The following is a 27,993-nucleotide window of genomic DNA, read 5'->3' as shown; positions in this document are numbered from 1 at the left end:
ACATGGGGCTGCCGTGAGTCACGGTCAAAGGCACTTGGTACTGGCATGGCTAACTAGCCATTTTCCTACTTACTGATATTATAGCCAGCTACTTTGTTATTTATAGATTCTTTGAGGTTTTCTACATAGGCAGTCAGATTATGTGCAAATAATAGGATATTTTTTCTTGCATTCCAGTCCTTTTTTGTGTTTCTCTTATGTTACTATACTGGATAAGGACCTACATAGTATAGAAGTGAATAGAAATAATGATACTGGGTATTTTGACTTGTTTCTGATTTTACAGGGAATGTTCCTAAGACTTCTTCATGTAACATAATCTTTGCTCTAATTTTTAGTACATACCATTTATCAGGTTCAGGAAGTTTTGGTAAGAACTTTATCTGAATACGTATTGAATTTTATCAGGTGTTCTTTTTGTGTTTCTTGAGATGATCATATGCTTTTCCCCTTTAATCTGTTATTATGAATAATGATATTAATAGATTTTCTAATGTTAAATGACTTTGGGATCAGCCCAAATCAGTTATGACATCCTGATCTTTTTATACCTTGTTGGATTTGATTTGCTAATTGGTTTTAGAAGTTTTACAGCTATAGAGGCAGTTCCTGGGTTACAAATGTCTGACTTCTGGATGACTCGTACTTATTCTTTAATGTTATGTAAATTTGCCCTAATTTTGAAATAATTGAACCAACCCCTGTTTGCAGCAAATTCTTCCTCACAATCACCTTCACTTGCTGCAAGTGCACCTTTTAACTCTTCGGTCACCTGTGGAACATAGAGCTCCCACCTGCATTTTATGCCTCTGGGGTTTCTTGGGAAGCTCTTTTCCCACTTTTAGTGTGTGCTACTGTAAGGCTTAGGGCCTGCGTTTGCTGCAGATTACTGTTTTTATAGCGTATTAGGTGGTGCATCCTGGAGGTGCGATTTTGTAAAACTTTTGACTCCTTTGGCTTTTTTTGTGGGAGGTAAGGTTAGATTTCTGTGTTCCTGTGTGTTATTTGGAAGTTGTGTTACTCTCAATGTTCCATGTTTGTATGAGTACCTCATTTTCAGGCACCATTTACAGTATGACCTGTGATCCCACCAGTCATACCCCTAGAGTCTATAGGGACAAGGTGTCCTACATATTACCCATAACACCTACCAAAAATTCAGACATACTCAGTGATTCAGCATGCCTTCTCTTACTGAGAACAAATGGTATCCAAAAAGAAAAAAAATTCAAAGCTGAAAATAATTTGGTCATCGATTAAATCATTGAAAAGGCTTTGAGCCTTTTCTTGCGCTAAAAAAAAAGTAAGGCTAAATAAGAACCATATGTACCTGTTATGACTTACCTACAAATTTGATTTAAATGACTTAAAGACACAGTTAGGAACGGATCTCGTTTGTAACCCGGGCGGTGCCTGTACTCATGAATGATGTTAGCCTGTAATTGTCTTCTGTGATGTTTAAAATATCCTTGTGTGGTTTGGGTACCAAGGCTATATAGGTCTCATAGAGTAAGCTGAAGAGCATTGCCTCATTTTCCATTTTCAGAGAGATGAGTATGATTATCTGTTGAAAGTCTTCACTGTAGGACGATTCTTCACTACCGCTTTAATTCCTTGACTGGTGATAGAACTGTTCATGTTTTCTCTCTACTCATGAATTCAGTTTTACTGCAAGAAATACTGGCAATATCTCTTTATATTTTTCATGTCTACTCTTTCTGCAGTCGTGTCACCTTAAAAATTTTAATTTGTTTTATCAGTTTACCAGTTTTTACGAAGAGTCAATTTTGGCTTATTCTTTTCTATCCCACCTTTCCGTTTCATTGATTTCTCTTATCTTCATTATCTCTTTCTTTCTCTGGATTTATTCTGTTGTTTTCTTAAGTTGGAGGCTTAGCTTAGTAATTTTCAACTTTTTTTCCCCTATAATTGTTTTTCTAACTACTGCTGCAGCTAAATCCCTGGTTATTTATTTATTTTTATCTGTAATTTGGAGTATTTCAAGTGTATTGAAAAGTAGAGACAATAGTATAATGAATCACCTAGCTTCAACAATTAATTTTTGGCCAATCTTGTTTCATTTCTAACCCTAGCTACTTTCTCTACCTCTGGCCCAGATTATTTTAAAGCAAATTCATGTTATTATTTTATACGTATTTAGTATTCAGCTCTCTAAGAGTTAAGTACTTTAAAGAAAAAAAGCATAACCACACACTGTTATCAAATTTTAAACAAAGTCTTAATTTCTTAATACCATCTACTGTAATGTCATTGTTCCCCTGTCTTTCTCTCTCTCTTTTGGTCCAGATCCGAGTTAATATTTGCCTGGTCTATCTTTTTTTATCCTTTTACTTTCTAGCCTTTTCCTGTTTTTATGTTTTAGGTTATTTCTTTTGTAAGTAGCATATAGCTGGATGTATTTTTTTAAATCCAGACTGAAGGTTTTTTAATTGGCAGTTAGTCCACTTGATGCTTATTGTGGTTATTGATATATTTGGACTTGTTTCTATACCTTGCTGTTTCAGTTTGTTGCTTTCCTTTTTATGTTTCTTTTTCCTCATTTCTTATCTTATTTGCTTTTTTTGTTATTCTTTCGCCTAAACCCCCTAGTCTTTTGTAAATATATATATTTTATTTGCCTCCTCTTCTGCTTGGTGGTCTTTGATTGTATGCTCATTGTTTCATCATAATCTCTGAGTACTCTAAAGGCCTAAATTGAGAATGCTTTTTTCCAAAGAATATTTGTAAGTCAACTTCTGCCAAGGAGCTCCTATTGAGAATTGGGCTCTGCCAGGAGCTTCAGACCCAAGTGATTCCGCCTTCTGCAAGCCCAGTGGCAGGATCTATCCCAATGGCACTGCTGCTCCTGGCATCCTTGTGTAGAGTTACTCCACCTCTTTCATCTGCCAACAACTCCCAACCTGGTTCTATCTCATTTGTTTGGGGGGAGGTGGTGGTGGTGGTGTTGGGTGATTCTTGAGACCTTCCCCTCCTTTTTGCAAGTCCAGTGATGGATCTCGTTGTTCTGCAGTGGCAAGATCCTGTAGAACACCTAGCCTGCCATTCTGCTAGAAGCAGAACTCTGATTTTTTGCTATATTTTCCTGTGTTTAAATTTTTTTTTGTTTTTAGTTTTCATTTTTTAATATACTTTTACACAGTTACACTGTATGTGCAATTTTGTTTCTTAATTTTCCCAGGAAACAATTTTGTTTCTTCAGTTTCTCAAGTATTTTTCACTTTATTGAATACTCTTCACAAACATCATTTTTATTAGTTGTATCATATTACTCTTAATACCATTCTACTTCGTTTAGGTATTTCTGATATTTTGTTTTTATATTTGTTTAATTTGCTATAAACCCTTGTCATGAGCTTTTTTTGTACTTAAGATTAAATCCTTAGAATAGATTCCCCAAATATAAAAACATATAAATTTATAAAATTGTATATCATGCTCTTAAAATTCTAGAAGATAAGAGAATTCTGTATAAGAATAAATGGATATATGGAGGTATGACTCTAGAGTGAGTTTTCATTAGCACTTACCTCTTAAGCATCAAATATCTGTTTAAACCTGTTTTTAAAATTTAGTAGATTTAAAGATATACTGAGTAATGCTTAGTTGATAGAAATGCTTGAATTGCATTCTTGATGTTATTTATGTATGACTTTAATGGTTCCATTATAAAATCATATAAATATTTATCCAACAGGAGCTACATACTATCAATAGCCTATCTCAATATTTATTAGATTCCACCGGTCTTCTGAGCCTATCTGAACATTTCTCTCGTGGTCACAATTCTTCCTTGAAGACAAAATTAGACACTGAGTTAAAACAACAATGCTTTATCATTTTTTATTTTTTGCCTCCATCTTAAGTTATCACCATTCTTGTTCTTATCAATATGTCATATTTACTTGTAGTTACTAATCATAGATTTAAATTTCAGTCTTGTGAAATCTTAGAAAATTTTAATTCTGTTCGTATATAAAGTAGCATTATCCTCATTACTGCTCTCATTCAGTGCACTGAACCGTATTTCAGTGTGTGAAAACCAATGCTGTAATTTTTATAAGAGGTAAGTTTGTCATCTTTAGGTTATTTATAAACACTGATTAAAAGTTTTTATCTTAGATTAAGCCAAACATCAGAAATCAGGAAATGCATAATTAGTTTCTTGAGTTAATTGGTTACTCTGTGAGAATAATATCTTTTTTACAGTTCATGTTTTGTTAAGCATCATGGTGAATTTATATTTTGTTTTTCAGGTGTTTCATTTTTTACTTTTGGTACCTTAAAGAGCGTTGGGCTTTCCCATGCTCCCACCCTTCTTGGCAGACCTTCATCAGACAATCCTAATGTCTTAGTTTTGAAAACTCACATAAACTTACTTTGTGGTGGTGTTGCTGGAGCAATAGCACAGACAATATCGTAAGTTTCTTCATCAAATTAATTTAATCAAATTATAGTTACCCAGTCTTGACTTCCAGCATTAGTAATTTTTAAATTTTTTTCTAGCGATTTATTTGAAAGCAGGATTCCCTTACAAACTATAAGTATTAATTTAATACATTTTTTCCAAACGTGCCTGCACTTTAAGCATATTTTAAACAATTATGTGCCAAATTAGTTTGAACCCACCCATGTTCCTGTAGATTCATTAAAAAAAAAAAAAAAAGGAAAGTAAAAAGTATATAGTCCTTACCCATATTTCCTCATGAATTTGCTTCTGTGAAGTTTGAGGCCATTTTTTGTATGTGTGTGTGTGTGAAGAGTCACAACTTCTCTTTGCTAACGGTGTTCTTTACAGTATCCATCCATTCGTTAAACCTTGAAGGCTTAATCTGTGCCCATCAGTGTACTAGGTATTGGGAAGTTCACTGAAGAATAAATAAAGTTGCTGTCTTCAAGAAGCCTACGCTCTTACTAAGACTGTAGCAATACAGTAGAGTTACTTGTTTATGTAAGGTGCAAAGGAAACATAGATACTGTAATTGAAAAGATAACTTCTAAGAATTTCCCTAGTCCAAGAAAGCAAGTACAGTGAGATAAGAAAAGGCTGGTATACTAAGAAACAGGAACTTTTCAGTAACAGGAAGAAGAAAAGCTTTCTGTGACTGAGAAGGAACATCCTGAAAAATAGGAATATAATATGTAGGTAGTCCTGTTGCAAAGAATCAAAAAGGAATATCCAATGGGAAAAGAAAGGTGAAAGTAAGATAACTACTGAAAAATAAGGATCTCCTTTACAAGAGCAGATTCAGTGTATTCGTGGGCGGCAGCAGATTGCAGTAGATTGAAGGTAAAGAAGAAAAGTATGTGGTTTACTTTTTCTGGAAACCTGGTTGTGCAACCTTGTTCATTTGCAGAGACGTGATCACCTCTGGCTTTTCTGATTCTCGTCTTGATTTCACTGCCTCTCTTTCTTCACTACTCCCTCCCAGCACAGACAAAGTCTGTCTTCTCTCTTTGCCACTTCTCTTCTGAGACTGTGTTTAAACTCATGACTCTTAACAGATCCAATGGCTTCTTCTCAGTTCTTTTACCCTCACAGATGCTTTAGTTCCTTGCCTTTTATAACAGTGCCCTCTCTTGGCGATCTTCCCCAGCCTTCTCTTTTCACAGACCCTCCTTGTCCTTTCTATCTGTGGGGATTTTTTAAGGGCCGGCCAGATTTTAGTTCTCTACTGTATGTAAATATCTAGAACACTTCATTTATCCTTATGCTTTCGTGGACTCCTCTGCACAGATAACCAATTCTATTTAAGCTTGTTACTGACTCCTTATTGCCTCTCTAGCAAACTCTTGGATGTTTCTACTTGGTTATTCTGTCATCAGTGGAAACTACATAATTTAAAGATTGCCTTCTTGTCTTCCACTTCCTCAGCTCCCAATTTTCCAATTCGTTATTGATAACCATCAGTCTTCAAGTCCTGAAAGCTTGAAATCATTTTTCACATTGTACATATCCAAATAATCACTAAGTCTTGTCATTTTTGACCTCAGAACATTTGCCTAGAATGCTGTTTTCTTTCTATTCCTACTGTTATTTCCCTAATTCTGGTCCTTGTCACCTTTTCTCCTTCCTATCAATCTGTGCCTTCTATCCACACGTATCATTTCCTGCTTGGAAACGGAATTTCTTAGGTTGAGGTTTTTGGTCCCTTTATCCCATAAAAAATTTTTTTAAAAAAATGTTTTCCGTTGAAAAATAATTCCTCGATATGCTATTGGTATTGTTTTATTTCTTAAGCTGGTTGATTAGTACATGGATGTTTGTTATTTTTTATCATAAATATTTCATAGCGATCAAGTATATAATTATTTTTATATATAATTTATGTATTAGTCATAATGGAGAACTTCAGATAAGAAAGTAGAAAGCAGCTTTGTGACACTGGAGAATATCTTTAAGACTCAATTTTCTTAATTTTGGGAGAATAGGACCTGTTCCATGTAGTTGTTTTGAAGATGAAATGAGATAATGTACATAAATTATTTAGCACAGGACCTAACGTATTATAAGTACTCAACACTACCAAAATAAAATTAATTAAAAAAAAAATACCTGGAGTCCTACTCCTGAAAGAGATTATTTTTGCATATTTCATTTCAGGCAATCTTTTTGTGTAGAACTTTCTCTGCCCTCTAAATGCACTTCAATGAATTGTTCATTTTAGCACTTAAGCAAAAAGTTTTGTGGGTCTCCTGTATACAAGGGGACTCGCTGAAGACTCTTAAGGCAGTGATTCTCGTTCACAGGCAATTTTATCCCCAGTGGGTATTTGGCAATGTCTGTAGACATTTTTGGTTGTCACAGTTGAGGGAGTGCAAGTGGGCAGAGGCCAAGGGTATAACTGAGCAAAATGTCAGTAGTGCCAAGGTTGAGAAACCTTGTCTTAGGGTTGCAACAATGAAAAACATTCAGTTTGTTCCTTCAGGCAGTGCCATTTAATTTGGCCTTGAGGAAAGAAAAGAACTTGGTCTTGTGAAGGTGTGAGACAAGCTGCTTTATTCACTATAGCAAATAAATGGAAACAACTGAAGTGCCCATCAGCTCATGAACGACTAAGCAAATTGTGGTACATACATACAATGGAATAGTACATAACTGTAAAAAAAAATGATGAGCCTTCAAAACAAATTATTACATGGATGGACCTAGAGGGCAGAATGCTAAGTGAAATAAGTCAAGTATATACGGACAAATATTGTTTGATCCCTCTTTTATAAGAAGACAAAAATAGATAGACACACCAATGTCCACTGGTGTTTACCAGGGAGAAGTGGGGAGTATGCTTTAGAGTATAGAGACTTGTTATTTTTGGTGATGAAAAAAGTGGCACAACCAAAGTAAAAACAAGTGTTTGAACATATATGAATGGGCACAGGCAAATTAGTATATGGATAGGTTCAGGTGTGTATAGGTGAGAACAGATAGAAGTATCTGTTGTTGTTGTTAGGCACCACAGAGTCAGTTCCCACTCATAACCACCCTATGTAAAACAGAAGGAAACACTGCCTGGCCCTGCATCATCCTCACAATCGTTGCTAAGTTTGAGCCCACTGTTGCAACCACTGTGTCAATCCATTTTGTCAGATTTTTTCTATGACCTTCTACTTTACCAAGCATGATGTCCTTTTCCAGGGATTGCCTAATAACATGTCCAAAGTAAGTGAGATGAAGCCTTGCCATCCTCCCTTCTAAGGGGCATTCTGTCTCTACTTCTTCCAAGACAGATTTATTTGTTTTCCTGGCAGTCCATGGTATATTCAGTATTCTTCGCCAACACCGTAATTCAAAGGCATCATTTCTTCATCAGTCTTCCTCATTCGCTATCCAGCTTTTGCATGCATATGAGGCCGTTGAAAATATCATGGGTATATATTACCTATAGGATTATTTATAGGTACATGTAAATACAAATATGTGGGTGCAGGCACATATATTCACTGAAGACACAAATACAGATAAAAAAAAAACCCAGTGCCGTCGAGTCGATTCCGACTCATAGTGACTTTACAGGACAGAGTAGAACTGCCCCATAGAGTTTCCAAGAAGCGCCTGGCGGATTCGAACTGCTGATCCTTTGGTTAGCAGCCGTAGCATTTAACCACTAGGCCGCCAGGGTTTCCAGATACTCGTTAGAAATAATCAAATACGTTCCAAGATTAGTTTTCTGGGTTTGAAGGCTTAGAACCATAGTCTCATGGGACAACTCAGCCAATTGGCATAACATAGTTCACAGAAATCATGATCTGCATCCTAGTGAATTGAGTAGTGTCTGGGGTCTTAACAGCTTGTGAGTGGCTGTTTAAGACACAACCATGGGTCTCTACTCGCCAGGAGCAAAACAGTAAGAAGGTAACCAAAAGCTCATAGAAGAGACAAGTCTACAAGAGCCACAACCTCTTCTACCCTGAGACCAGAAGAACTAGATGGTGCCAGGCTGTCACCACTGGGCATTCTGACTGGGCTCAATGGTTGGTCTCTGATAGAATGGGAGAAGAACGTGGAGCAAAACCCAAATTCTTACTTAAAAAAAAAAAAAATAAAGCCAGACAAATGGGAACGGTAGAGCGTGGTTTCCCTGAGACCATCACCCTGACACACTCTTTAAGCCTAGAACTGAGCCTATCCCCTGAGATCACCTTTTAGCGAAATAGCAGAGTGGCACACAAAGGATATTACCCCTAAGATTGGCACCCTACTTAAAAACCATCAGTATGAGACCAAAAGGTCAACAATTACTCAAAAGCAAAGATGAGAAAATAAGAGGGCGGGGAAACTAAGAGTACTGGAAAGGGAACAAACAGAACACAAAGAGAATGTTGACACATTGTGGTAAATGTAACTAATATCGCTGACAATTTGTGTGGCAGCTGTCAAATGGGAACCTAACGTGCTGTGTAAACTTTCACCAAAAACTCAATAAAATGTTATTTAAAAAAAAAAAAAAAGAATCCTCTAAGCAGAGGAAACTGCATAAGCAAAGCAAGGAGACCCCTGTATTATCTGATTTTATTCATGTGCCTATATTCTGATGTCCAGATTAGACAAAACAGTGAGAGAACAGAACACATTTTGCCCCTGTCATTTCCTAGTTTATGTTGGGCTTTGCATTCAGTAAGTAGTTGTTGAGTTGAAAACTATAAATCATTTTTGAATCCTTATACCTGTTTTCTTTTTTAGTTACCCTTTTGATGTAACTCGTCGACGAATGCAATTAGGAACTGTTCTGCCAGAATTTGAAAAGTGCCTGTAAGTTCTCTGTATCTCATTGTTCATTTTCTACAGGGATTGCAGTGTTTCAAACCACACAGGGAGCTAGAACTCGGCCTCACCCACAGCCTAGATCTTCCATTTTATCTCCATAGTGTACTTTGGTAAGTTTATAAGGTTTCAGTCAGCCCCCAATCCTCTTATTACAAATTTCATTTTAGAGCAGCTTTGCCCAGTAAAAATATAGTGTGAGCCATATGCATAATTTAGAATTTTCTAGTACCCACATTTTAAAAAGTATAGAAAGAAACAGATGGAACCAATTTTTTAAAAGTATTCTTTACCAAAACCAAACTCAGTGCCGTCGAGTTGATTCCGGCTCATAGCGACCCTATAGGACAGTGTAGAACTGCCCCATAGACAAGGAGCACCTGGCGGATTTGAACTGCTGACCCATTGGTTAGCAACCATAGCACTTAACCACTATGCCACCAGGGTTTCCAAATATTCTTTATATAACTAATATATCTAAAATGTTATCACTTCAACATTTTATTATTTGACATTGTTTTTTGGTACTAAGTGTTTGAAATCTGCATTGTATTTTATACTCATAGTACATCTCAATTTGAATTAGCCCTACATTTCACATACTTAGTTGCCACATAGGGCTAGTGGCTACTGTATTGCACAGCATAGCCCTAGGTTTTAAACCCATAGAGGTTAGGATCATTCTGTTTGAAAGGTGATGTGATGCCCCTCAGGGGAAGAGCAGAATGTGTGTTTGGGGCCTTGGGTGGCCTTTGTTCACCTAAAAGTTTTTTTGGAGATTTCAATCTAGATTACCCTTAGGAAGAAAAAGGCAAAGCCCAAAATGTTGGTTTGAAAGGACAAAAACAAAACTACTTATTTGGAAGGAAAAAGTCTTCGTTGCTGAAATCTGAAAGATAGACCTTCAAGTGTTAGTTTTGCAATGATCTGCTCATTATAGTATAGAACTAGAGCTGGGATGAAAGCTTAAGGACAACTGCTCATACAGTCTTTAAAGGACTGTATCAAATGCTCTGTCAAAGATTATGAACTAGTGTTGCCTCTAAACTTCACAGATAGAGGTCAAACAAAATACGTTATGCGTTACGCATAATGCTTGTACTTCTTTGCAATGATTGGCTGTTTCATTGTGAAGTTTTAGCTTGCTATGGCACTTGCCTTCCAAATGCTGTGGCTTTTTTTTTTTTTTAGTTGTTATTAGCTCCAGTTTAAACAAAAGAACTAAGGCTATGGTGAAATTATTTGCTCCCAATTTCAGTAATTGAGCCAAGATTCAAACCCAGATTCTCACATGACAAAGTTCATGTACTTTCTCTATGTATCTCTGGTCCCCTAACAAATATCTGGAAGAATTAAAAAAAAAAAAAAATCCATTGGGTTAGTGTTAGCTTACCTAATGTGAAAGAAAAAATGTATGTTTTAATCAGAATTTCTAACGTACTAGCAGCCTCTTGCAGGGAGATTACTTTGATGTTGATTTCTCTTGTATAACTAGGTGGCATTTTTTTAAAAGAAACTAAAATGCCACATGGACCCTGAAACTGTCTCTTCATTAGTGGGCACAAGGGTGCCATCATTTAACCATTGTAATGTCTTTCAGTACCATGTGGGAGACGATGAAGTATGTCTACGGACATTATGGAATTCGGAAAGGATTATATCGTGGTTTATCACTTAATTACATTCGCTGCGTTCCATCTCAAGCAGTGGCTTTTACAACATATGAACTTATGAAGCAATTTTTTCACCTCAACTAAAAAAAAAAAATCTTGTTTTTTTTCCCCCCTTGATATACTGTCAGAGGGGGAAATAAAATCTTATTTTAATTTTAGGGGAACATGACTTGAAAGGGAGTATTTATCTTATCACAGGAACCACTGGTATTTTAGTACTTGATTTTTTTGATCACAAATCAAAAGCACTTACCGTGCTTTTTTGATGCCAAAAGTTATACTTTAGCATATTAAAAAAAACATTCCTAAGCTGATGCTGGCTAATCAGTTAGGCTATTTGAAACTGTTTTAAAGTGTTATTTGGAAGTAATACTAATTTCAAAACGGGCTTTAGGAGGTTGCCATTAGCTTCATCATGCTGTTCCAAGCTTTTAATTATAATCATGATTTTTCAGAAGACTACAACATTGTTTATTATTATTATTAAAATAAACAGGCTTGGTTATATTGCAGCAGAAAGTTGAGAACTGAGTTTTTAAGTTCTATAAAACAGCTTAAAACCAGTGTTGCAGTATTCTTATCATTATTTTTCTTTTCATAGTTCTCCACTGGATAAAAGGATAAACACTTTTTTCATCTTCATTTTTTCTTAAGAAAGTAAATTTGTGTTTAAAAAGTAGCCATATAATATAGACTAAACAATAAATGAAAAGTTTTGAGATAGTGCTTAAATGTTACTACCAGGTACGATGGGTGATTTGCGTGTATTTTTAAAAGTCATTATTTCCCAAAGGCAATAATAATACCGAATGTCTTTGCTTCCAAAAAGAGAGCAGCGGTATATATATTGTTTTTGTTAGATGGTTTGGTGTATACTAGAAATTTTATTTAAGTGTACTGTGAAATATCCATTGATGTAGATATGAATGTCAAAGAATGTTTCTATGATGTCAGGATGCATCAACTAGTTCTTCCATGTATAATAATTTTAGTGCAATATAAATGTACATAAAGATGTAAAGTATGATTTGAATTGTTATCCTTTATATGTTTTAAAGGCTTAAGGAAAATGGTTTAAAATGTAAGAATTCCACTTCTTGTTTTTACAGTACTTTTTATGTTGTATTGTAAGCATGACAGATATCGGTGGGGAACAGTAATAGTTCTGCTCTCAGAAAGATTGATTTGTGGAATCGATGTGACTTTTTAAGACATTCCTTCACCAAAGTTCAACAAAGTTGAACTAAGTAGAAAACGGTATAATTTCTGCTTTCATTTTATTTTTGCATAAAATACTTCTTGTCATATCTTGGTAAAAATCTGATGAACTGGCTTCATTTCAGAGTCTTTATTTTAAAGAAAGTGTGTATCATTGTATGATTTTAAGTATACCATCAGGTAGAAATACATGTGTTCCTAGAACTGTTTTGTTATGTTTTCATTTCTGGGTTACACTATAGCCAGATATTGTTTATCAAATCTTAAGATAATTTAAATGTATAAAATAAGTATCTCAGTCATGTTATCAATGGAAGGGGACTGCAAATATTTTTTTAAAGAAAAATTTCTGCTCTATGTCTGTTATAGAATACATAGGATAATTATAAATAAATCTTATCCATGTTTCAACAGTTATTTCTTTTAAATATTTATATTACTGAAGCGCAGATTCTAAAGAGAAGAAATTAGAATGGAAGAATATTTAAAATAATGGCTGTGTTTATATCTGATTTACATTAGATAGATAACTCAACATCTTGCCAGGTTATTTTCCATTTGAAAATCACCCATTTAGTTATTTAGCTTTTGTTCTACATTGTTCCTCTTTTACTGCCTTTTGGTGGGCATAGTCCTCTGGTCTGTAGAGTGGGTCTCGGGGCTGAAAAGTAAGGTACCATTCCTAGCTCTCAGTTGGTTACCTATTCAGAGGTGGAGAGGTTACTGGGTATATAAAATCTTGCCCCGTTCTCCCCCAGGGTACTGGCCATCCATTTATTCAGCACCCATTGTGTGCCAGGCATTTTGTCAAGCATTGTGGGGTATTTCTCCTGGAAAGCCTATTAGCCACAGTCTGATTTGGATACCAACAGCGTCTCATACCAGGTATTTCTCCAACAGTGTCTGTACCACACTTTATGGTAACTGCCTGTTTACCTACATCCTTCCCTCTGGTTTCCTCAAGGCCAGAGGCATCCCTTCGTCTAGTGAGGAGCATAGGATGTGGCACCACAGTAGGTGCTCAGTGAAGGTTTACTGATGGGAAGAAGGAAGGCTGTGTCCCTGTGTTTAGAGACCTTATGTCCTAGTTGGGGGAAATGAGGCACAAATAGTCCAAGAAAAGAGCAATTTAGAAATAAAGTCATTTGGTTTGTTTCACAGAGATGTCTTGTTGCTTATTTGAGCCAGGATGAGTGGCAAGTAATACATAATGAAATAACACATTAAATAATAACACATATTATCCAATATATAATTGTAATACAAAATATATACAATTGTATATGCAATATATAATTACAGTATGTAATTATAGAAGTGGGCCAATGATATCTGACATACTTGTATAGCAACTGTACACTCTGTACAGTTCCTCACATCCATTCATACTTTCTTCTCATTCACTAGACAAATATTTACTGAGCGCCAGACACTGTTAGGCACTAGAAACTAATGACAAATACTAACAGCCATGAATAGTCCCTGAGTTCTTACTATCCTTGTTTTAAGCACTTTTGGTATATTAACTCGATCTCCACAACAATACTACATGTACTATTTAATATTCCTTTTTTACAGATGGAGTAATCAAGGATCAGAAAGATTAAGTAACCTGCACAAGGTCACACAATAAGTGGTGGATATACAATTCAGATCTAGCCAGTCCGAATCTAGAGTCTAGTCTTCTAGCCATGATGCTATACTCAACACAGTAGTATCCTGTTTAGATGAAACTTTAACATGTTAATAAAGTTGAAAATTTCAATAAACATAAACCTATCAATAAAATGATTACAGTGTGGAAAGTGCTTATGAAGGAAATAAATAGATTATTATGATAGAGAATAATGGTGGGGTATAAGGATCAGGGAGTTATTTTGAAACGGACAAGGAAAATTTCCTAGATGCATTACACTTTAAGCTCACACATGGAGGATGATGAGAAAACAGACGTGAGGAGTTGAGGGGGAAGAATGTTCCAGGTGATGAGAACAGCAGGTGCCAAAAACTCTGAAACAGGAAAAAGCTTGGTTTGACATAGGAATTTTCAGAAGGCCAGTGTGAATAAAGCATTGTGAGTAAAGGAGTAGCAACGGTTGGGGTTGGAGAAGTAGGCAAGGGCCAGATGTCATGTAGAGCTCTGTAGGATATGACAATGATTTTGTCTTTTACTTTAAATGCAATGGGAAGCCATTGAAAGTTTTCAGTAGGGAAGTAAAATTGTCTGATTATGTTTTTACAAAGATAGCTCTGCTTTGTCAACAAGGATTTGCAGGGAAAACAAATCAATAGAAGTAGAAAACAATAGAGAAAACTGGCAACCCCCAAAACTGATTCTTTGTAAAGATCAACGAAACTGATAAACTAGCTGTTATTAGGTGCCATCAAGTTGGTTCCAACTTATAGCGACCCTATGTGCAATAGAACGAAACACTGCCCGGGCCTGTGCCATCCTGCCAATTGTTGTTACGCTTGAGCCCATTGTTGCAGCCATTGTGTAAATCCATCTGCTTGAGGACCTTCCACTTTTTTGCTGACCGCCTACTTTACCAAACATGATGTCCTTTCCAAGGAATGGTCCCTCCTGGATAGACCACCTAGACTAAAATAAAATGAGAAAAAACAGATTACCAATATCAGGAATGATGAAATGGACAAATGCCTTAAAAAACACAACTTATCAAAACTGACATCGGTGAAACAGAAATTTGAGTAGCCTATTAAAGAAATTGAATTTTTTAAATTGTGCTTTAAGTGAAAGATTACAGTTCAAGTCAGTTTCTCATACAAAAACTCATACACACATTATTATAGGACCCTAGTTGCTCTCCCTGCAATGTGACAGCATACTCCTTCTCTCCATCCTGTATTTCCTGTGTCCGTTTAACCCGCTCCTGTACCCCTCTCCCTTCTCATCTCAGCTCCAGACAGGAGCTACCCACATAGATAGTCTCATGTGTCTACTTGAGCCAAGAAGCACACTCCTCACCAGTATCATTTTGTCTTGTAGTCCAGTCTATGAAGACTTGGCTTTGGGAATGGTTTTAGTTTTGGGCTAATAGAGAGTCCAGGAGCCATGTCCTCTGGGGTCCCTCTAGTCCCAGTCAGACCATTAAGTCTGGTCTTTTTTTACTGTAATTTGAAGTCTGTGTCCCACTTTTCTCCTGCGCCATCAGGGATTCCCTGTTGTGTTTCCTGTCAGGGCAGTCACTGGTGGTAGTTGGGTACCATCTAGTTCTTCTGGTCTCAGGCTGGTGGACTCTCTGGTTTATATGGCCCTTTCTTTCTCAGGGCTAATATTTTCCTTGTATATTTGGTGTTCGTCATTCTCCTTTGCCCCAGGTGGGTTGAGACCAATTAATGTATCTTAGATGGCTGCTTGCTAGCTTTGAAGACCCCAGATGCCATTCACCAAAGTGGGATGCAGGACGTTTTCTTAATACACTTTGTTATGTCAGTTGACCTAGATGTCCCCAGAAACCGTGAACCCCAAACCCCCAACCCTGCTACTCTGTCCCTTGAAGTGTTTGGTTGTATTCAGGAAACTTCTTAGCTTTTTGATTAGTCCAGGTTTGCTGACGTCCCCTGTAATTGTGTGTCATCCTTCCCTTCACCTAAAATAATTCTTGTCTACTATCTAATTAGTGAGTACCCCTCTCCCTCCCTCCCCACCCTCATAACCATCAATGTTTTTTTCTGTGTTTAAACCTTTTCTTGAGTTTTTATAATAGTGATCTCATACAATATTTGTCCTTCCATGATTAATTTCACTCAGTATAATATCTTCCAGATTCCTCTAAGTTATGAGATGTTTTCAGGGGTTCATTGTTGTTCTTTATCATTGTGTAGTATTCCATTGGGTGAATATGCAAAGAAATTGAATTTATCTTCAAAAACCTTTCCACAGAACTAAAATTTTAAAACTCAGAACAAAACATAAGGTTAATGCTTCGGGACCTAGTTTTCGACAGTGAGTTCTTAGATATGACACCAATACCACAAGCAACAAAAGACAAGATAGATAAATTGAACTTCGTCAGAATTAAAAACTCTCGTGCATCAATTACTTTATCAACAAAGTGAAGAGACAACGTACAGAATGGAAGAAAATGCTTGAGAGCCATGTACAGGTAGTCCCTGACTTACTATGTATTCGAGTTATGATGGACTGCACTTAATGACTGTCCTTTTTTTGTATATCTTATCATTTTTTTAATCATTAGTAATGTGTACTATAAACAGTGTTGCAGTAATTTGTTGATGTTATTATTCTCAGATGTAATGTTTCCACCCCCCGAAGACAAATAAAAATGGGATTAATAAAGATACTGATATAAAAGGCATTAATAATGAAAACAACAACAATAAAAAAATGAAGTATCTTATGTCAGAACCAACTTATACCGAGTAATTGTTGGAACGGAATCCTGTTGTAAGTTTAGGACTACCCGTATCTCATAAGGGTTTGATATCCAGAATATATAAAGAGCTCCTACAACTCAAGAAAAAGACAGCCCAATAAAAAAAACGAGTAAAGGACTTGAATGCACATTTCACCAAAGTAGATATATAAATGGCCAATAAGCACAGCAAAAGATGCTCAACATCATCAGTCATTAGGGAAATAAAAATCAAAACCAAAGTGAGATATTACTTTACCCTCACTAAAAAAAGAAAACCAAACCCGTTGCCGTTGAGTCGATTCCGACTCATAGCAACCCCATAGGACAGAGTAGAACTACCCCATAGGGTTTCCAAGGAGCGCCTGGTGGATTTGAACTGCCAGTCTTTTGGTTAGCAACCGTAGCTCTTAACCATTATGCCTCCAGGGTTTCCTTACCCTCACTGAAAAAAAAAAAAGGATGCATATTTTCAGAAACACAGATAACAAGTGTTGGTGAGGATGTGACTTAATTGTAAATCTTCTTCCATTGTTGGTTAGATTGTAAATTGGTGTTGCCGCTGTGGTAAATAGTTTGGTAGCTCCTCAAAAAAAAAAAAATTAAACATAGAATTATCATATGACCTAGCAATTCCACTCTGCGGCATCTACCTAAAAAACTTGAAAGCTGGGGCTCAAACAGATAATTTTACACCAACGTTCATTGCAGCGTTATTCACAACAGCCAAAAGGTTGAAACAACTCAACTGTCTGTCAACAGACAAGTGGATAAACAAGATGACTTCTGGGTTTCTGGCTTTAACCTCTGCATACGTGGTGGTGCTGTTAGTGGGAAGAATAATAGGTTTGTTGGGGGAGATAAAAAGTTTCTTTTGGGCTGTGTTATAATCGAGACCACCTCATATTGTATCTAAATGTAGATGTCAGGTAGGCAGTTGGGCCTCCCTTGTATTTAGAAGAAAAGCCTAGCCCATAAAGACGAATTTGGGAGTTGGCTGTATATAGATGGTATCTAAAGTCATGTAAATGGATGAAATAACCTAGGGAGCTAGTAGATAAATTTGTCCAGAATTGAACTCTTAGGAACTCCCAACATTTAGCGATTGGGCGGAAGAGGAAGAGACAGCATAGGAGATTGAGAAGGGCCTGTGAGGTTGGAGGAAAACCAATTGAGTGTGGTGTCACAGGTACGAAATCTGTGTTTGTTATCTATTGCTCTGTAAAAAGCTCTCCCTCCCCCGCCAAAAGTAGTCCTAAAACAATAATTTACTTAGCTCACAAATCTGCAGTTTGGGCAGGTCTTAGTGGAAAGGCTTGTTCTCTTCTCCACATAGCATCAGCTGGGGATTTTGACTCAGGGCTACTGGATCTTCTTCCAAGATGGCTTACTTGCATGGCTGGCAAGTACTGGGCATTGGCTAGGAGCTCAGCCAGGGCTGAGGGCTGGGGACCTGAGTTTCATAGAGAGGAATTTCACCTTCCTCATAACATGGTGGCTAGGTTCCAACACAGCATCCCAAGTGATTGGTTCTTGGCTGTGTAGAGAAAGTGTTCATATTTTTTAGAGATGCATCTGGAATAAGGGTGAAATATCAAAATCTATAATCTACTTTGGAAACCCTGGTTGCATAGTGGTTAGGTACTACGGCTGCTAACCAAAGGGTCAGCAGTTCAAATCCACCAGGTGGTCCTTGGAAACTCTATGGGGCAGTTCTACTCTGTCCTGTAGGGTCGTTATGAGTCGGAATCGACTGGACAGCAGCAGGTTTGGTTTTTTTGGTTTATTGCATTGAGTAAATCTGCTGCAAAATATCTCTTTAAAGTGTTCAAAAGCAAAGATGTCACTTTGAGGGCTAAGGTGCGCCTGACCTAAGGCATAGTTTTCAATTGCCTCATATGCATGTGAAAGCTGGGTAATGAATAAGGAAGACCAAAGAAGAATTGATGCTTTTGAATTATGGTGTTGGCAAAGAATATTGAATATTCCTTGGACTGCCAGAAGAATGAACAAGTCTATCTTGGAAGAAGTACAGCTGGAATCTCCTTAGAAGCAAGGATGGCACGACTTGTTCGCACATATTTTGGACATGTTATTAAGAGGGACCATTCCCTGGAGAAGGACATCATGCTTGGTGAAGTAAAGGGTCATCAAAAAAGAGGAAATCCCTCAAGAGATGGATTGCACGGTGGCTGCCAACAATGGACTCAAGCATAACAAGTATGAGGATGGCGCAGGCCTCACACTGTTTCGTTCTGTTTTACATGGGGTTTCTATGAGTCAGAACCGACTCGATGGCACCTAACAACAACATATGTAGCAAAAATTTGCCATTTTGACTGTTTTTAAGTGTACGGTTCAATAGCATTAGTTACATTTATTAATTACATTAATTGCATTAAGTACATTCACAATATTGTGCAACCATCACCACTATTCCCAAAAATCTTTTATTACTCCAAACAGAAACTCTGTACTCATTAAGCAATAATTCCTCATTCTCCCAGTCCCTGGTAACCTCTGATCTACTTTGTGTCTCTATGAAATTGCCTGTAAAATTGGCCATTGTTTATTTAAAGAAAAAAAATTTATTGTGGTAAATTATATGTAACAAAACATTTTCTATCTGAACCATTTCCACATGTATAATTCATGTTTAGTGCATTGCGCAACACCAGTACTACCCATTTCCAAAATTTTTTTTCTTCACCCTTAACAGAAACCCAGTGCCCCTTAAGCAACACCTTGTCATTTCCCCTTCCTTCCAGCCCCTGGTAACCTCTAATCTACTCTCTGTCTATATAAAGTTGCCTATTTTAGATATTTCCTATAAATGGGATTATATTTGCCCTTTTGTGTCTGAATTATTTCATTCAGCATTAATGTTTTCAAGGTTCACCCGTGTTGTAGCATGTTATCAGAATTTCCTTTCTCTTTATGCCTGATTAATATTCCAGCGTATGGACAGACCATATTTTGTTTATCCATTCATCTGTTGATGGACACTTGTGTTGTTTCCACCTTTTTGCTATTGTGAATAATGCTGCACTGAACATTGGTGTACAAGTACCTGTTTTAAGTCCCTGTTTTCAAGTCTTTTGCACATCTGCTTAGGAGTATAATTGCTGGGTTATATGGTAATCTATGTTTAACTTTTTGAGGAATGACCAAACTTTTCCACAGTGGCTGTACCATTTTACAGTCTTACCAGCAACAGATGAGGGTTCCAGCTCTTCTGTATGCTTGAAACACTTGTTTTCTGTTTTTCTGGTAATAGCCATTCTAGTGGGGGTGAAGTGTTATCTCATTGTGGTTTTGATTTGCATTTCCCTAAAGAGTAATCACCGGGGCCTGGTTGTACAGTGGTTACAAGGAGGCTTCTAACAGAAAGGTTGGCTCTTTGAGCCACTCAAAGGAGAAAGATGTGGCACTCTGCTTCCATAACGATCATAGCCTTGGAAACCCTATGGGGCAGTTCTACTCTGTCCTATTTGGTAGCTATGAGTCGGAATCTACTGAACAGCAACAAGTTTGGTTTGGTTTAATAACTGATGATGTTGAGCATCTTTTTGCATGCTATTGGCCATTGGTATATCTTCTTTAGTGAACTGTCTATTCAAATCCTTTGCCCATTTTTTAAAATAATTTTTATTGTGCTTTAAGTGAAAGTTTACAAATCAAGTCAGTCTCTCACACAAAAACCCATACACACCTTGCTACACACTCCCAATTACTCTCCCCCTAATGAGACAGCCTACTCTCTCCCTCCACTCTCTCTTTTCATGTCTTTTTTGCCAGCTTCTAACCCCCTCCACCCTCTCATCTCCCCTCCAGGCAGCAGATACCAACCTAGTCTCAAGTGTCCACCTGATCCAAGAAGCTCACTCCTCACCAGCATCCCTCTCCAACCCATTGTCCAGCCCAATCCATGTCTGAAGAGTTGGCTTCGGGAATGTTTCCTGTCCTGGGGCAACAGAAGGTCTGGGGGCCATGGCCACTGGGGTCCTTCCAGTCTCAGTCAGACCATTAAGTCTGGTCTTATGAGAATTTGGAGTCTGCATCCCACTGCTGTCCTGCTCCCTCAGGGGTTCTCTGTTGTGTTCCCTGTCAGGGCAGTCATTGGTTGTAGCCGGGCACCATCTAGTTCTTCTGGTCTCAGGATGACGTAGTCACTGGTTCATGTGGCCCTTTCTGTCTCTTGGGCTCATAATCGCCTTGTGTCCTTGGTGTTCTTCATTCTCCTTTGATCCAGGGGGGCTGAGACAAATTGATGCATCTTAGATGGCTGCTTGTTAGCGTTTAAGACCCCAGACGCCACTCTTCAAAGTGGGATGCAGAATGTTTTGTTAATAGATTTGATTATGCCAATTGACTTAGATGTCCCCTGAAACCATGGTCCCCAGACCCCTGCCCCTGCTATGCTGGTCTTCGAAGCATTTAGTTTATTCAGGAAACTTCTTTGCTTTTGGTTTAGTCCAATTGTGCTGACCTCCCCTGTATTGTGTGCTGTCTTTCCCTTCACCTAAAGTAGTTCTTATCTACTTATCTAATTAGCGAATACCCCTCTCTCACCTTTCCTCCCTCCCCCCTCTTATAACCACAAAAGAATGTTTTCCTCTCAATTTAAACTATTTCTCAAGTTCTTATAATAGTGGTCTTATACAATACTTGTCCTTTTGCAACTGACTAATTTCACTCAGCATAATGCCTTCCAGGTTCCTCCATGTTATGAAATGTTTCACAGATTCCTCACTGTTGTTTATCGATGCGTGGTATTCCATTGTGTGAATATACCATAATTTATTTATCCATTCATCCGTTGATGCGCACCTTGGTGGCTTCCATCTTTTTGCTATTGTAAACAGTGCTGCAAAGAACATGGGTGTGCATATATCTGTTCATGTAAAGGCTCTTATTTCTCTAGGATATATTCCAAGGAGTGGGATTGCTGGATCGTGTGGTAGCTCTATTTCTAACTTTTTAAGGAAGCGCCAAATCAATTTCCAAAGTGGTTGTACCATTTGACATTCCCACCAGCAGTGTAGAAGTGTTTCAGTGTCTCCACAGCCTCTCCAACATTTATTGTTTTGTGTTTTTTGGATTAATGCTAGCCTTGTTGGAGTGAGATGAAATCTCATTGTAGTTTTGATCTGCATTTCTCTAATGGCTAATGATTGTGAACATTTCCTCATATATCTGTTAGCAACCTGAATATCTTCTTTAGTGAAGTGTCTATTCATATCTTTTGCCCATTTTTAAATTGGGTTGTCTTTTTGCAGTATCATGTAGATTTTAGAGATCAGGCACTGATCAGAAATGTCATAGCTAAAAACTTTTTCCCAGTCTGTAGGTAGTCTTTTTACTCTTTTGGTGAAGTCTTTGGATGAGCATAAGTGTTTGATTTTTAGGAGCTCCCAGTTATCTAGTTTTTCTTCTGTATTCCTTATAATGTTTTGTATACTGTTTATGCCGTGTATTAGGGCTCCTAACATTGTCCCTATTTTTTTTTCCATGATCTTTATAGTTTTAGATTTTATATTTAGATCTTTGATCCATTTTGAGTTAGTTTTTGTGCATGGAGTGAGGTATGGGTCTTGTTTCATTTTTTTGCAGATGGATATCCAGTTATGCCAGCACCATTTGTTAAAAAGACTGTCTTTTCCCCATTTAACTGTTTTGGTGCCTTTGTCAAATATCAACTGCTCATATGTGGTTGGATTTATGTCTGGATTTTTTTTTCTCAATTCTGTTCCATTGGTCCATGTATCTGTTGTTGTACCAGTACCAGGCTGTTTTGACTACTGTCCTTTGCCCATTTTTTGACTGGGTTATTTGTCTTTTTGTTGTTGAGTTGTAATTCTTTATATATTTGGTTCCCAAGCATTTTCTCCTATTCTTTAGGCTCTCTCTTCACTTTGTGGATACAGTGCTTTGATGCACAAAAGTTTTTGATTTTGAAGTCCAGTTTGTTTTTTGTCTCTTTCTTTTGTTCAATTTTTAATTGGGTTGTTTGTCTTTATTTGTAGGAGTTCTTTATATATTCTGTATACTAAGCCCTTCCCAGATATATGATTTGCAAGTGAGTTATCTTTTTACTGTCTTGATAATGTCCTTTGATGAACGCAAGTTTTCACTTTTATGAAGTCAAATTCATCATTTCTTTTGTATCCAGTTCTTTTGGTGTTATATTTAAGATACCATTTCCACATCAAAGATCATGAAGATTTACCCATATATTTTCTTCTGAAAGTTTTATAGTTGTAGTTTTGAAATTTGGGTTGTTGTTCTATTTTGAGTTAATTTTTATATGTGGTATAAGGTAAGAGTCCAGCTTCATTTTTTTGCATGTGGCTATCCAGTTTTCCGAGCACCATTTATTGAAGAGACTGTTCTTTCCCTACTGAATAGTCTTGACACCCTTGTTGAAAATCAGTTGACCATAGATATGAGGATTTATTTGTGGACTTTTACTTCCATTTCACTGATCTAGATGTGTATTCTTATGCCAGTACTTCACTCTTCTGGTTACCGTACCTTCGAAGTAAGTTTTGAAATTGGGAAGTGTGACTCCTCCATCTTTATTCTTTTTCAAGATTGTTTCGGCTAGTTAGAATTGGTTTTTCCATTTCTGAAAAAAAAAAAAAAAAGACAAAAAATTGGGATTTTTGTTAGGGATTGTATTGAATCTATCACTTCAGGAAATATTGTCTTAATAAGATTATGTCTTCCAATCTGTGGACACAGGGTTGTCTTTCCTTTATTTAGATCTTCTTTAATTTCTGTGAAAGACAGTTTTTGATAAGGATTAATTTTAAGTTGAGTGATAGGTTTATGAGGTGATCATTGTATTATTTTTTATACTTTTCTATATATTTAAAATATTCTGTAGTGTATTTAAAAAATTTGTTATTGTCTACAAAAGAGATTTTTTATTTGATAAAATTAAAAGCAAAATGTAAGGGAACAGGAATTGAAATTAGAGAGTGACTTGAAGACAATTCTTTAAATTTTGCTCTGGAGTTTGGCCAAGAGAAGGCTGGGCAAGTCCCTTCAAAGCTTTCAAAGATGGGAGATACTAGGTCGTGTTACAAAGAAGGCAACAATTCAATAGTAAGGGATCAGTGACACAGACAAGAAAAGGAGGGAATAACTGAAGAAACAATAATGCTGGAGGCCATGGGATCCTGAGTATACCTGGAGGGATTGCCTATTGATAGGAGGAACACTTTGTCCCTTGTTTTAAAAGTGGGTATGTAACGTAGAAACGCTGGTGGTGTAGCGGTTAAGTGTTACGGCTGCTAACCAAGAGGTCAGCAGTTCGAATCCTCTAGGTGCTCCTTGGAAACTCTATGGGGCAGTTCTACTCTCTTCTATAGGGACGCTATGAGTCGAATTCGACTCGACGGCAGTGGGTTTGGTTTTTTTTTTTTGGTTATATAACATGGATGCAGAAATTGATAGGTTTGTACATTTAGTGGTGGCACGGTGGAGTTCCATCTGACAATTTCTATGTTCTCGATATGTTTTCCAGAAAAAATGAGAGGTTGTTTCTGAGAGAATGTAAAGTTCTTAAGGCCAAAGAGGGATTCCTGAGTTTGGGCAACCGCAAATGGCTTGTTCAAACCAAGGGTGGATGCTGGGCACGGGTTGGAGTGTAAAGAAGGAAGAGAGGGACGTTTAGTTGGGGTCTGAATAGGAAGACTCCCTAAAGCAAAGGCGAAGAAGGGGTTTAAAAAGCCTCCACAGCCCAGGCGATGCGCTCCACGCGGAACGCTCAGGCCAGCGAATACGCGCTTCTGCGCAAGTCCCCTGGGCCCCGCCGCCTCGCGGTGGCTGTGCGCATGCGCACGGCTGGGCTCGGCGCGCGCTCTTTTGTCTAGTCCGGGCAGCTCCCACTCCCCGACTGGCCCTGGCGACAGTTTGCAGTCCCCGCGCTCGAGATGGAGCAGCTGAACGAACTGGAGCTCCTGATGGAGGAGAGTTTCGGGGAGGAGGCTGCGCGATCGGCGGAGATGTGAGCGGAACCGGTGGAGGGCCTGGAAGCGGGAGATTTAAAAGAAAGGGCGGGAGGTGCCTCACCGCACGCTTTTGCGGACTGGGGGTGGCTGATGGAGCGACCCGGCGGTTGCCGCAGGTCCCGGGGGACCCCGACGAGCCTCCAGAGCTGGGGCCCCCTTCCCAGGTGTCCTTTAGGGCCACACTCGGGCCATAACCTAAAGACACTCTGGCCCAGCAGTTCATTCTTTTCCTTGATTTTCCCTCTTTCCCAATTTTGGGGAGTCTCGGCCACCTTGATGTGTAGGGTCGCTATGAGTCGAAATCGACTCAACGGCAACGCGTTTTTGTTTTTTTCTCTCCCACCTTAAGTGTCTTCATGAGAGCAAATTGCAACTGCCTGATGCGTTTCTCGAAGTTTAGCTGGAGAAACCCATCCCAAGGCGGAACCCTCAGCACAGTGTGAATGAGCAGGGACATCCGACCCACTATCATGATGCGGAATTATTTCCAGCAGTTATGACAATGCTAATATTGCTGAGGGACATTTGCTTTTGGGTTTTGATCCCGCAGTACTTCTTGGGAGATCCTTAAGGCAACACAGCTGATCTTGGGCGGTTCATGGCCTAATGCAAGATCGGGTAGTTGAGTGTGGAGGTTACACCATACAGAACCTAGTGTTGGATGTCAAAGATATATATATATGCTTTAGGTGAAAGTTTACAGCTCAAGTTAATTTTTCATACAAAAATTTATGCGTATAATGTTACGTGATATTAGTTGAAATCCATATAACGTGACAGCACACTCCCCTCTTTCCACCCTGGGTTTCTTGTGTCCATTCAATCAGTTCCTGTCCCTTCCTGCCTTCTTATCCTGCCTCCATACAGGAGCCGCCAGTTTGGTCTCGTGTATCTTCTTAAACTAAGAAGCACTCTCTGCAGGAGTATTATTTTATGTTTTCTAGTCCAATCTAATCTTTGTCTGAAAAGTGGGCTTTGGGAATGGCTTTAGTTCTGGGTTAACAGAGTGTCTGGGGACCGTGGCTTTGGAGGTTCCTCCAGTCTTAGACCATTAAGTCACGTCTTTTTAAGTGATTTTGACTTCTGCTCCACACCGTTCTCCGTTGTCAGAGACTCTCCGTTGTGTTCCTTGTCAGGGCAGTTATTGATGGTAGCCAGGCACCATCTAGTTCTTCTGGTCTCAGACTGATGGAGTCTGAGGTTTTTGTGGCCCTTCTGTCTCTTGAGCTAATATTTTCCTTGTGTCTTTGGTGTTCTTCATTCTACTTTGCTCCAAGTGGGTTGGAACCAACAGATGGCTGCTCACAAGCTGTGAAAGATAATGTAAAGTGAAAGGCATTTGGTGTTATAATTGGAGAGATTATGACTTTGGAGTCTCAGTCGGGACCATCACTGATAGACTTTCTGCAAACAGTAAAGACTTAAGAGGGACTTGATTGATAACTTAAAATGGGAGAAGAGCTGTTTTGTAGAGAAGAGATTTCATGTGTTTTGCATAGTTCCAGAAGGCTAAGGCCAATGGAACAAAGTATTGCGAAGTTGACTTGCCCATTATAAATAAGAAATTTCTGACAGGTAATAATGGAATGAGCTACTTGACAAGTATTAAGCTTTCTTTATTTACAAATCAGGGGCTAGTTGATCCCCAGGGGAGATTTTATAGAAAGTTTTCCTGCATTAAACAGTAGGTTGGATCAGGTGATTTCTAAGTAAGGTCCTAATTTAAAGATTTCTGTAATTCTGTGGCTAACAATAGAATACCTAGTGACTTACCCACATTCCTCTCTTTCATCTACGGAAAGGGCAGTGTCCAAGATATCTCCTTTTACTTGTACTTTGGGAAGGTTTGCACCGGTGGTTGGAATTTGTTGTTTAATATTTTTTCGTTTATCCTTAATCCTCACAATGATGAATGTCCCACAGGACTCCTTACAGAGCTTATATTTGGAAAACCCCATATCATAAATGGCATATTGTAAATGGCATTGCTTCTCAGAGATTTTTATAAATTGGAATTCTATGCCTTTCCTCTCTTAATTTTACCTAAAGGTCATTGTGATAAACTTTCTAGAAGAAACACATCTAGAAAAGTAGAATGTTGATTTGGGTGACTTCTTATTTTTTTTATTTTTGGTGAAACTATATACACAGCAAAACATACATCCTTTCAACAATTTCTACATGTACAGTTCAGTGACGTTGGTTATATTCTTCATGTTATGTCATCATTCTTGCCCTCTCTACCCTATTTATTTCGCCCTCATTAACTTAGACTCACTGCCCCCTAAACTTCTCATCTATGCTTTACGCTTACAGTTGTCAATTTGATCTCATATAGCTAAGTCCTTAAGATAGCGCAATCCTCAAGGTAAACATTTTTTGCTCATTGAGCTAAACTGTTGCTTGGTTTAAAGATGACTTCAGGGAATAGTTTCAGTTGATTTTCTCAGGGTAATAGATTCAGGGGTTCCTCCAGTCTCCATGGGTCCAGTAGGTCTGAATTCCATTGGAATTTGAAATTCTTTTCCATATTTTTTCTCCATGGGATCAGGATCCATTGAGTTCTTGATCAAAACATTCAGTAATGGTAGTGTGGCTTCTTATTTTGTGTTGTGGTGAAATAGTTTTGTGTGTGTATGCTTTAGATTTCAGAAGAAAATGAAAGTTTCCTTTCCTAAAACTGTTCTGAGCCGAGGAGTGGATAACCGGTACCTGGTTTTAGCTGTCAAGACTGTACAGAATGAAGAGGGAAGCCATGAAAAACATCTAATCATCACTACCTCCCCATCACTGGAACATAAAGAACTGTGCATCCTTAGGAATGACTGGTAATTTCTGTGTGACTTTGAGCACTGGTTTGCAGTCTTAAGGGTACCATCTTAAAATCCATCACATTGCAATAATTTACTTATTAATAAAGGGAATAGATTCATTCCACATGAAAATTGCACCTGTTATCCCAGCATCTCAAGCCTTTTATTTCAAAACCGTTTGGTTTTTATTGTCATTTGAAAGTCAAGTACAAAGGGGCTTATCAGTGACTATTCTGATTTTGCAGTACATTCTCTTTTAAGAATGCAGCTTAAAACTTACGTTAGTTCTCACAAAGAGCAAATTTAATTACAGCCTAAAAAAAATTCTTAGACCCTAGATGCCTCAACTTAAACCATAGTGTGGTATGTGAGGGATACAGGGAGATGCAGAGATGACAGGGTCTGTCTTTAGCCCTTTATCTAAGCTGAAATTGGGTGGCTTGAACTAGGTAAATGTGATTTTATTTTGTTTATGTTGGGTTTGGTGTTATGCCTCGAGACTTATAAAGCTGTACATATGGTATAAGTCTTAAGAATGAGAAAATTAATTATTAAAACAGCCCAGTATATAGTTGGAACCGTACGTTACAC

The 27,993-nt window shown here is 37.9% G+C and overlaps 1 protein-coding gene across 10 annotated transcripts in view; it reads left to right on the top strand.

Moving 5' to 3' along the window:
• LOC100667955 (solute carrier family 25 member 16) overlaps positions 1-27,993 on the top strand; it is a 113,382-nt gene that overhangs the window by 37,765 nt on the left and 47,624 nt on the right. For 7 of the 10 annotated variants that reach the window (XM_064269645.1, XM_064269643.1, XM_064269638.1 and 4 more), the window contains 3 exons: positions 4,275-4,437; positions 9,200-9,268; positions 27,235-27,417. In XM_064269645.1, the coding sequence (XP_064125715.1) occupies positions 4,275-4,437; positions 9,200-9,268; positions 27,235-27,417 (415 nt within the window). Of the gene's footprint in view, positions 1-4,274; positions 4,438-9,199; positions 9,269-10,846; positions 12,924-24,432; positions 24,586-27,234; positions 27,418-27,993 lie in introns of those variants that run through there. The other 3 variants (XM_023547011.2, XM_003409037.4, XM_064269646.1) reach the window with 3 other exon arrangements.

This window comes from Loxodonta africana, chromosome 16, assembly GCF_030014295.1.
Source record: "Loxodonta africana isolate mLoxAfr1 chromosome 16, mLoxAfr1.hap2, whole genome shotgun sequence".
NCBI lineage: Eukaryota > Metazoa > Chordata > Mammalia > Proboscidea > Elephantidae > Loxodonta > Loxodonta africana.
Note: the sequence above shows the minus strand (reverse complement) of the source record. Positions and strands in the feature narration are given on the sequence as shown.